General features: G+C 43.5%; 1 protein-coding gene across 1 annotated transcript; it reads right to left on the minus strand.

The window, feature by feature from the left end:
* Positions 1 to 240: 240 nt before the first annotated feature.
* On the minus strand, positions 241 to 11,653 carry DDX20 (DEAD-box helicase 20). Its single transcript, XM_047785008.1, has 11 exons — positions 11,130 to 11,653; positions 10,346 to 10,440; positions 7,878 to 8,046; positions 7,153 to 7,267; positions 6,871 to 7,013; positions 6,597 to 6,735; positions 6,438 to 6,496; positions 5,080 to 5,162; positions 4,621 to 4,726; positions 4,387 to 4,488; positions 241 to 1,758 (listed from the first exon to the last, which is right to left on the minus strand). The coding sequence occupies exons 1-11, from the start codon at positions 11,449 to 11,451 to the stop codon at positions 593 to 595; spliced, it is 2,499 nt and encodes an 832-aa protein (XP_047640964.1). The 5' UTR covers positions 11,452 to 11,653; the 3' UTR covers positions 241 to 592.

The raw sequence follows: 11,653 nt of genomic DNA on the forward strand, positions 1-11,653 counted from the left end.
CTGTAAACACAGTTTGGCTAAGGTTGTATTTTTACTGCTAACAAACATTTTTACTGGAAGCAAATGGCATCAAATCAAGTGCCTCTGGGAAAGTCTGAAGCAATGTTTATTCTTTCCTGCCTAAACCTAAAAGGAAAGGGGATTTTCTGCTCTCCCAGGATGCAAATTTCTACAAGCACACACCTCTACAGAAATGCAGCCCATGACTTTTGGAAAGAACACCACAGCATAAACTAGCAATTTTTCAAATCTCAACTGTTTTTATTCTTTCAAAGTTAAGTAGTGGTATAGGTCTTTTTAAATGTTTCTTTCTGGAATGGCTTAGCGAAAATGGCACGCTGGGACCTTTAGCTCTATGTCCTAAAAATTTTCTTCTGAGAATCTGATCCGTGAAGTTTCTTTAAAAAAGTTAATGCACCTGACCTAAACCATTTAGGCCACAATAGTCTGAAAAATAGCTGTGTCCCAACCTCAAGATCTTTCCAATTCCTCAAAAATGCCATCAGTGCCACTCTCCTCTAGGTCAAGGAGAATGGCAACCCAGAGGTACCGCCCGCTGATGCTTCCAGGTGGTCTGACGTAGGGCGTGTGGTCACTGGTTGCCACGCATCATCTCTTGCAGGTACACGGCGTTCATGTGATAGGCCGCCATCCAGCTTGGATGCCTCTGAGCATTCCAGTAATACGACTGAGAGGCGGCAGCATAGTACTCCTGCCACGCCCTGTAGTAAGCTCTCCAGTACTCCTCATAGTCCTGATAGGTGTCAGGAAAACTGGCATGCGTTTCCCTCTGGCAGCCATACCAGCGCTCTTCCTGGGGCTCTGGCTGCGGACGACCGGCAGCCCGCCGCGAGGGGTTTCTCCGGCTCTGCTTGGCCCTCTGGTTGTGGCCGGCCCCCTCTTTATGCCTTGCCTTTACCTGGATTTCAGGTGAGTCGTGATACGCTGCTAGCCTAGGGGTGGCGTTTCCACTCAGAGGCTGTCCCTTAGAGAGGTGGCCACCCGCAGGAACAGATTCTGAGTCTTTCAGCTGAGTGTCCGAAGAACCTTCCAGGTATGACTTATTTCCTTTGCTCCGGGAAGAGGTCCTTGAGCTGTATGAGTCACTGTCACTCTCAGAGTCTCCAGATTGGCTGCTACTTGCCAGTATCTGCACCCTCCCTTCAGGAATTCTATTTCTCACAAAGCCATTTTGAGGATTCACAGTCTGATCCCCAGGACCCGTGTAGTGTCTGATGATTTCCACGGGTCTCTCTGAGCCTTCTTTAATATAGCATTCATAATCCTCCACCAGTTCTGCAAAAGTCAGAGTGCATGGCAGGTGAATTTTAAAGGAAGACAAACAAGGAATTTTGGGGAGTGACACTGAAGCGTCTTTGACGTGGTGCTGACTGTTATTTGAGTTTTCAACAGAGTTCTGAACGGAATTCTTCATTTGCTCTTCCAATTGTATAGCACTGCCCGGTTCTTCAGGTGACACTGCTTTTTCGACAACTCCACATTCTGAGTGGCTTTTCATGGGAAGCTTTTGTTTGGTATTATTTTTTGATTTTACTGATAGGGCAGATACAGAAGTATTTCTTGATGAAGCCACGTGGTTACCATGAGCTTTCCGAGTTTGAAAGGTTCTCTCTATTTTTTGAATTTGCTTTTTTAGAGGCTGGGTAGGTACATTTGCTAAGTCATATGTATGCATGGCAGCTTCAACCTCCACATCCCAATCCAAACATTCTTCCATCAGACCAGGAGGAATAGGATCTACATAAAAGGAATAAAGAAATACTAAATTCTCGAGCTGCTCTAGACCAGCATTTTCTGAAAGGTTTCAAACAGCTTTCAATGGTCAAATGAGATTAAGAAACAAAATACACTAATAACATACTAAGAAGCTTAACACATTAGTATTTTAAGACTTAAGCCATCCTTGCAGTGAAGAAATCTGCCCCCAAATTTTCAAGACCCATCCCATATTCACAAGCAACTCTCTCCCTCCACCCCCTCCCTAGACAAGCGCTTCTTCTAGGAGTGGGAGGGCCTCTCCAGCCGTCCTCCCATCTTTCCACTCCTCGGCTCCTCCCCATTGTCTCACTGCTGGTAACAGCAAAACAAGACCGTAGACAACAGACGGTGCTCCCAAAGCCTATCAATATTACAGTTGCAACTCTCCACCCGAGTAAATCTGCCCCCCTACTTCTACCAGGGAGAAATCACTGCCCTCAACAGCGGCAGGGAAAAACTCTAGAGGGGGAAAAAGCTAGAGGGCTGTGAAAAGATCTATGGTACCAATGGCACTTTGAAGTTTTAAAAAACGTGCTGGCTCCAGCTCTCTAAGTTTCCTATCCCAACTCTCTAAATTTCCTATCCCATGCAGGTATGACCATTTGTTTCCACCTGCACTCAGACTTTCCCTAAGGGTGACCGGTTTTCATCTCTGGCCGACCAGGTACACAGAGGCCCTGCTCTGCACAGATCCTGCCTGTCTGCCGCCGCCGCCGCCGCTGCTGCTGCATGTATGCGGGTCCACCACTTAATCCCTCAGACGGGGATCCTTAAGCTGGGGCTCTGGACCTTTTGCTGAACAGACCCTCTGGCTAAACACAGGTTCCTAGTAAGGAGACACCCCTGGCTTGTGGAGACCGAGCATTCAGGCCAGTTTTCCTCCTGCTCCTGGCAACTCAGCTCAACAGCCTGGCGTCACGCAAGTGTCTAGTCCAATACAGATCTAACACTACAAATACCGTTTTCTCATGATTTCAGGGCTCTGTTAACATTTCATAAAGGTCCAAAGATGTCATTTTTCTGGTATCCAAAGGCAAATTTTATTTTTATCACTACATGTTATGATACTAAATCCTACCACAAGTCCTAACACTCTTGTACCAATTTCCAATTTATTTTTTCCATATTTGTAATTATGAATGTCTTATACATAGAGAGAATTAACATAATATAGTCTTAGAACTGATAGAGACTCTGAAGACTATCTACTCTAAAAACAAGTATTTTGTAAGTCAGGAGATAAGCTTAGAGCAATTAAAGAAATCTGTAAAAATATCATAAAATGAGTTACCACAAAGCCAAAGCTACTAGATTCACAGTACTCCCAAACCTGTGCTTAATCCGGCTTTGTGAAAACCACTAAAGGAGTTCAATATAAATTGGTACAATGTTCATGTTGTAGTCATTCAGTAACGACACATCCCATCTTTTAGAAGGTCACGTACATACTACACACACACACACACACACACACACACGCATACATTAGCACAGAGAGCTGACCCTTGAAGAACAGTGGTTTGAACTGCGCGGGTCCACTTACATAGATTTTTTTTCCAGTTTGTACCACAATACTACACAATCCGTACTTGGCTGAATTAGCAGATGCAGAAGCATGGATACGGAGGGCTGGCTGAAAGCTGCATAAGGATTTTCGTTGGGCAGAGGCTTGGCACCTCTAACCCCCCACGTTGTTCAGTGGTCAGCTATACAGCAAATAAACAATATTTCCATCCAAGAGTTTCTTTAGGATTTTTTCTCTTACGTCTTTTTTTTTTTTTTTTTAGGGCCACACCTGCAGCATGTGGTGGTTCCCAGGATAGGGGCTGAATTGGAACTGTAGCTGCTGGCCTATACCACAGCCACAGCAACACCAGATCCGAACCGTGTCTGCAACCTACACCACAGCTCACAGCAACGCCAGATCTTTAACCCACTGAGTGAGGCTAGGGATCGAACCTGCATCCTCATGGACCCTAGTCAGATTCGTTCCCTCTGAGCCATGACAGGAACTCCAAGGATTCTTTTTTTTTTTAAGTTTTCAAGAGTTCTTTGGTACTTTCAAACATGCATTGTTTCCAAGATGGCACTTTTTAAAAGCAGCTTAATAATGACTTGTTAAAATGAAAAGAAAATACTTCAAAATTTTCAGAATAGTGTTCAAATAAAGAAACTGTTCCTTGCCCATGGTGACAAAGGAGAATATGGCAAGAACTGCTTCAGGGCAATATAAGAGGTAACATACACCCCTTGATATAAAAGAATAAAATCAAACTGCAAGGCTACAAAGTAAAATATGGAGTTAACACAATAGGGTACTATTTTTCCACTTTTCATGTGTCATTAGTCTTACAATTTTCTCTCTGCTATTTATTAGCTACAGAACCTTAGGCAAGTTACTGAACCTTGCTATACGTCAATACCCTCACTGACAAAGAGTAGCACATCTCACAGCACTGTGGTGAGAATTAAATGAGTTAACAAACTTTAAGTGCTCAGAACAGTACCCAACACATCAAAAGTACTCTATATTAGCGATTACTTTTATTAGGCCTATCATCATAACCACTATAACTTTGACAGCAAAATTAAACAGACAAAATATACCTGGTAAAAGCAGAAGGTTAATATGACATTTCTGGGCAATTTTCATCATCATATTTTCCTCTTCTCCCCTGCAGCAGTAGGTCACTGTCAGTCCCAAAGTACCTAAAGCACAGAAGGAACGTTAAATAGTAAATCGTTTTCACATAGATGATGCTTCAAGTCCACATGCCACATTACAGATCCTTCACCTTAAGGAAAGCACCCAAATCCTTTTTTTATTTTTATTTTTATTACCAAAGCGGCCAGCTCTACCAATCCGATGCATATATGTCTCCCAATCCAATGGGACATCCAGGTTTACCACCAGATTCACCTTCTCAGCATCAATTCCACGGGAAGTCTTAAATTGAAGAAGACAACAATTGTTTGTTTGCATGAACTATTGCATGAGCACACTGTATTATTTAGTCTAGGATAACCAAGAGCCAAATTAAGAGGAGAATATTTAGGAGCAAGGAAGATATTTAGTAGCAAAGGAAAAAGATATTCATTTCTACTGACTAATTTCAAGAATAAAGACAAAAATATAAAAGACGTTTTTAGGAAAGCATATTCCCTAGCACTGGAAAGACAATCATCTCCTGGTACTCTTGTGAAATAACACCCACCTAAAATAATAGATGAAATCTGTATATCTGACAACAGAACGTATGTCCAGATGGATTAGTTACCCAAACTGAACAGAAAATTTACCAGGTCGGTGGAAATGAGGACTCTGCAATGAAACTGCTTCAGTTTAGCCATGGCATCCAGTCGCTGATTCTGATTCATGTTGCCTAAGAAGACCCAGAAAGAAAGTCACATAAAAACAAGCCAGGGAGTTCCCGTCGTGGCACAGTGGTTAATGAATCCGACTAGCATCCATGAGGACGTGGGTTCAATCCCTGGCCTCGCTCAGTGGGTTAAGGATCCGGTGTTGCTGTGAGCTGGGGGGTAGGTTGCAGACGCGGCTCGGATCCCGCGTTGCTGTGGCTCTGGCGTAGGCGGGGGGCTACAGCTCCGATTTGACCCCTAGCCTGGGAACCTCCATATGCCGCGGGAGCAGCCCAAGAAACGGCAAAAAGACAAAAAAAAATAAAAATTAAAGCAAATAAAAATAAAAACAAGTCAGGAGTGCCCTGTGGCCTGGCAGTTAAGGATTCTGCCTTGTCAGTGCTGTGGCTCAGGTTCAATCCCCAGCCAGGGGACTGCTGCAGGCCACAGGCACAGCCAAAAAAAAAGAAAACAAAAAACAAACAAACAAAGCTAATGTACATTTATCAAACCTACAAATCATAATTTCCAGTCTTCAACACATTAAAAATATAACATAATATACCAAGACTAAATAAGTCTATACTAAGAGGTTAAAAACTAAGCTAACAATCAAAACTCTAAAAATGACCTCGCTAATCAAAAATTCCTCTAGATCTTTCATCCCTATTAGCTCAGCAGTAATAATTTAGCTTTGTGTCAAAAAATGAATCAGTTTTGCCTTCCATAAGATCATCAATGTCAGTTAGCAACTCAGCATTTTTACAATAACCATTTTAAGACAACACTTTGTTTTACAAAATCATTTTCTTCTGTGATATAACTCCAGTTTTCTAATTTTTTATTATATACCATGTTACCTTTTTTTCTTTTTTTGCTTTTTAGGGCCACACCTGCAGCATATGGAGGAACCCAGGCTAGGGGTCTAATCAGAGCTACAGTTGCCGGCCTACACCACAGCCACAGCAATGCGGGATTCCGAGCTGTGTCTGCGACCTACACCACAGCTCACGGCAACGCTGGATCCTTAACCCACTGAGTGAGGCCAGGGATCGAACCCACATCCTCATGGATACTAGTCAGGTTTGTAACCACTGAGCAACAACAGGAACGCCCCCATGTTACTTCTTAAAAAACACAAATATTGATATATCAAATCCCCATGAAAAATAAACCTGAAATTCCCTTTACTGTGAAGACTGAATGTAACCTCACACTCACGAAACGACTCATGAAGTAGTTTGGAGAAGCTTCAAGTCGGGATAGTAAACAAAGATTAAGGCAAGAGATGAACTTACCTGAAATGCACACAGCAGGAAAGCCTTTAGAAGAAAGGATATCAGCCAAATGCTGTGCTCTGTGAAAAATAACACTGAGGGTCATGATCTTACAAATACTGCCCCACACGTACCCTTTTATTTCACGAGTTCCCCAGATGACTTTTTAAGGTACATTACCTGCTGTGTAAATTAGAAAAGACTAAGGCTTGATTAAATGGAATTTTGCTGAATAGTTCCTGTAAATGCTGAGCCTTTTCCTCAAAAATCTTATGGGCCAAAGGGTATGAATTGACCACTTTGTAATACTGCTTCAAACCTACAAAGAAGAGTCTTCTGTTAAAACACATTTGCTATACTCTAACAGCAAGCATGAAAACAATAGCCAACTAAGTAAAGGAAAGCTCCAGAATATCACAAACAAACCCACTAAGTATCCAATATTCATACCAACCTATGAGACTTGGATCGCTGGAATTTAGTCTTACAAACGTGGGCTCTCTCATGTACTTTGTCAAAGCATTAGCCAAAAATTCAGGGTAAGTAGCTGATACTGCTAACATCTGTTTACTTGCAGGCAAGGAAGAATAAATCCAACTGCAAAACAGAGGAAAAACACACACCATGGAAGCTATTCCAACGGTAATCACCACCTAGAAAAGCCAAAGCCAGAGACTCTGGGGCACCATTTTAATAGTGAAGTTAGTTACTTTAATAGTGACGTTATTTTTCTTACTTTATTTGCTCCTGGAAGCTGCCTTCTTCTAAAAGCTTATCTGCTTCGTCAAGAATAAAGAGACGTATACTGCCTGGGTTCAAGTAGTCAAGTTCTATCAGTTGTTTAATTCTGCCTAAATTCCAGGAAAAAAAAAATCAAAATATTCATAATGCACCAAATCTATGAAAATTTTAGCCAATATTGTTACTTTACTTACAGGATGAACTGCTGACTTCCCTGCCCGATAACCCTCATTACTACTCTGCTTTTACACACTAAATCGCAAATTAAAAACTGAGGTCTGATCTTGCCCAAATCCATTATTTTTCTCTCACATTTTATCACCAGTAAGTGTAGAAAATAAACACTGTTCCTGTCAAAAGACTTGACTGCTAAGGCACTGGATGCTAGATTATAATTCTGAGTGATCCATGACTGAAGGACTAATACAAAAGCAAAGAATAATCGCAAACCACGGCTCAGAAGGGTTTCCTCTTGGTCACCTCATTGGTCGTCTTCTCAGAAGCCTAGCCCATACTTGATCTTAAACATCCTTAGGAATGGAGATTTCATAAATTCTGTTAACATAAACCAGTCATGTATTTATATCTCACTAATCTAATGCTCTTTATTTTTAATCCTCAAAATAATTACCTTAGTTACCAGAGATTGCCGTGTTCTTACTGATATTAAGTGTTCAGCTCCTTAAAAGTCCCAGTTATAAACAAGCACTGATATCTTACCAGGAGAACCAACCGCAATATGACACTTTTTAAGTCTGGTTTTGTCTTGTGATAATGGAGTCCCTCCAATAAACACATGACATTCTAAGCCTTCCATTTTTACTCCAATGGCTGTAATAACAGAATGGATCTGTACAGCAATTTCTCTTGTAGGAGCCAAGATCAAAATCTTTAAAAAAAAAACAAAAATAAAACCTTTAACAAGTCAGTAAGTAAATACATGTGATCAAAACGTTCATTATAGGATAAGCTATTTTTCATTTATGCGATCATTTTAAATAATGAGTTTTTTTAAATAAGGGAAACCAGTCCATTCATTCATTCATGTACTCGTTTGATATATATCAGATAGAACCTCCTATGCCCGAGGCAACATACATGTTGCTGTGGAGTCAACAGTTAATACAAAGTCCTTGTTCTCAGGACGCTTTCATTCTTTTTTTTTTTGTCTTTTTGCCATTATCTTGGGCCGATCCAGCGGCATACAGAGGTTCCCAGGCTAGGGGTCAAATCGGAGCTGTAGCCACCGGCCTACGCCACAGCCACAGCAACGCAGAATCCGAGTCGCATCTGCGACCTACACCACAGCTGAGGCAAGTTAACCCACTGAGCAAGGGCAGGGACCGAACCTGCAACCTCATAGTTCCTAGTCGGATTCGTTAACCACTGCACCACGATGGGAACTCCCCGCTTTCATTCTTGAATGAAAGACATACACTAAACAAACATATAAATAACAGCTGGTAATGTAAAGTGCTATGAAGAAAATAAAATAGGGAAAAGAGAAAGACAAAGGAAGGGAAGAAGGCATTTTAAATGGGGCAGTGAAGGAAGGCCCCTCTAAAGAGAGAACATCTGAGCAGAGACCTAAATGTACCCATAGAGCTAGCAAGCTTGGGACACCCAGGGAATTATTTTCAGGAAGAGGAAACAGCAAATGCCAAGGCTTTAACATGGTAGGGTTCTTGGTGTTTTGGGGACCAGCAAGGAGGCCCATGTGGCTGAACCAAATCAGGGTCAGAGATCTAGCTCCAGAGGCTCAGTCATGAAAGGCCTTGAGAGCCGTGGTGAAAACTGTGCAATACAACGACTGTAAGAAAAGAAGGTGAAATTACATGTTCTCAACTATGAGAAGGAAAAAACCACTTAAGAAGACTAGAAGAAAATATGCCAAATTGTGAATAGCAGTTTCTCTCTGGGTGAGATTATATTTTGGTTTGGGTACTTCTCCTTTTTCAGAATTTTCCCAATTTTCAAAAATGAATATGCATGACTTTGATACCACAAAGATCTTAAGTTAATAAAAAATCTTACTTATGGAACTTATTCAGAGCTTAGGCATTTGACCTGCTGGCAAATTGTCAGAAGCCAAAATCTCAACTACATCTATCTCAAGTCATGAGACTAGCCGAGGTCCTTGGGAAGTGGGACTATGTGCAGCATCACTCAGGATTGGGCAGATAGATGGTAGAACTCAAAAAGTTTACAGGGAGTTCCTGTCGTGGTGCAGCGGTTAACGAATCCGATTAGGAACCATGAGGTTGCAGGTTCGGTCCCTGCCCTTGCTCAGTGGGTTAACGATCCGGCGTTGCCGTGAGCTGTGGTGTAGGTTGCAGACACGGCTTGGATCCTGCGTTGCTGTGGCTCTGGCGTAGGCCGGTGGCTACAGCTCCTATTAGACCCCTAGCCTGGGAACCTCCATATGCCACGGGAGCGGCCCAATAAATAGCAAAAAGACAAAAAAAAAAAAAGCTTTACAGAAGATGAATATGGGTATCTGGGTTAAAAAACACTGCTGAAGAATCACCATCAGATTTACACGACTGAGAACTTGAAATACAGTCTGTCGTAACTGCATAATCACAAAGTGAGACTATAAGGATCCTAACTGATTCATCTTCGTATCCCCAGTGCCTGGCATACTGTTTATACATAACAGGGGCTCAACAAATCTTCGGAGAGAAATGATCCCCAAATCCAATCCCCGTTAATTTAGGTAAGGCTCTCTCAGACCTACTCAGAAAGAACCCAGAAGAAGGGAGATCAATATGATGCATTCACTGGAAGAACCACCCGCAATTATCAGCACCTCATTACCATGAATCAGGCCAAATGCTAAACCTCACCACAACCCAGGAGCAAATAAAAGAACAAAGACTCCTTATCTGTATTTTCAAGTAATGACAAAACTGACACACTTGGCAGACTTATTTTATTTAACAGGAGTAATGACAGAAATGTCCAAGTTTCTGTAACACAATATAATGTATAATATATAATAACATAATGTATAATGGTCACCATTCGCACCACCACCACTCAACAGCCTCAATGCCTACTTTCCATATGTCTTAACGCAGTCATTCGCCAAATTCACTTCTACCTCTGATGAGTTACTGGTATTTCATCTGCCCTGTAGTAAAATCCACATAACATACCCTCCTTTGGGTCCCCTGAGCTAAACTCACCTGGGTGCTTAAGTTTTCAAGGACAAGAGAGTCCAAAGCAATGGTGGAAAATACACAGGTTTTCCCAGTGCCAGACTTAGCTTGAACAATTAAATCTGAGGAGGAAAAAAAAAAAATTATCACTAGCCAGGACAGACGGAAGATTAGGTAGCAACATGAAACCCCAGAACTAGAAGGGTCTCCAGGAATCACCTAACGTTAGCACCTTCGTTTTAAGTTAACTCTTAAAAAAAACGTATGAGGCCATATCCAGACACATGCTTCCTCTCTGGACCTCTATCATTTATTTCTTTTATTTTTTTTCTTCTGGCCTAGAAAGCAGGAATTTATGTCCTCAAAGTTTTGGAGGCTAGAAGTATGAAAACAGCGGGGCCACTTTCCCTCCAAAAGTTCACTGGTTCAATCCTTCCTTGTGTCTTCCAGCTTTTGATGCCTCCAGACATTTTTTGGTTTGGAGCGCATTAACTCCGATCTCCGCCTCCATTTCACATGGCTCTCTACTCTGTCTCCCTTCTCTTCTAAGGACTCTTGTCATTGCATTTATGGCCTACTCTAATCCAGGATGAGATCCTTACTACCGTTTATCCTCTCAAACCCAGACCCACTGGTCGGTGTGCAATGGACCTTAATCACCTTCGAATTCAGGACTGAGCCTCCGTTTGACAGAGGCAGAAACTGAGGCTCGCGGGCGTGGGGCGTCCCCGGCCCTCGCCGCGGGCCCAGCCGCCGCTGTCCGCCTTCCTCCCTCCTGCCCTCCCGGGCCCTCCAGGGCCCCCGCCCTCACCGAGTCCGCAGCGCCCTAGAGGGATGGCCTTGAGCTGCACGGGCGACGGTCGCTCGAATCCGGCCGCCCGCAGCCCCTCCAGCACCGGCCGGGACAGCAGCAGCGACTCGAAGTCCGCCGGCTCTGCCAACAGCACGTCCCCGGTGCGGGTCCGCGGGCCGCCGACGTCGTGAGCCGTCCGAAGGCTCCGCACGGGCAGGGAGGCTGGCTCTGAGGCCGAGAACTGCCCGGCCACCTTCTCCGCGGGTATCGCAGGTTCCGCCGGCATCGCAGGCTCCACGGTCGCTAAGGCCGCTGGAGCTTCCGTCGTCGCCGCCGCCATGGGAGCCGCGCCGCCGGATCTCGCGGTACTTGGGGGTGAGGCGAGGCGCCTGAGAGCGAGAAGAGAAAAAACTTTATTGGCAGTCTTCCCGCGAAGACACAGACAGGCGGGCCTCGAAGAGGAGGGGCAAGGGACGGAAGTCGGAGGCTTAGAAAGACTCGGAAACAGCAGCTACAACGAAAAACTGTGGCCTGAGGAAGGC

This window comes from Phacochoerus africanus, chromosome 6 (assembly GCF_016906955.1).
Source record: "Phacochoerus africanus isolate WHEZ1 chromosome 6, ROS_Pafr_v1, whole genome shotgun sequence".
In the NCBI taxonomy this organism is placed as follows: Eukaryota; Metazoa; Chordata; class Mammalia; order Artiodactyla; family Suidae; genus Phacochoerus; species Phacochoerus africanus.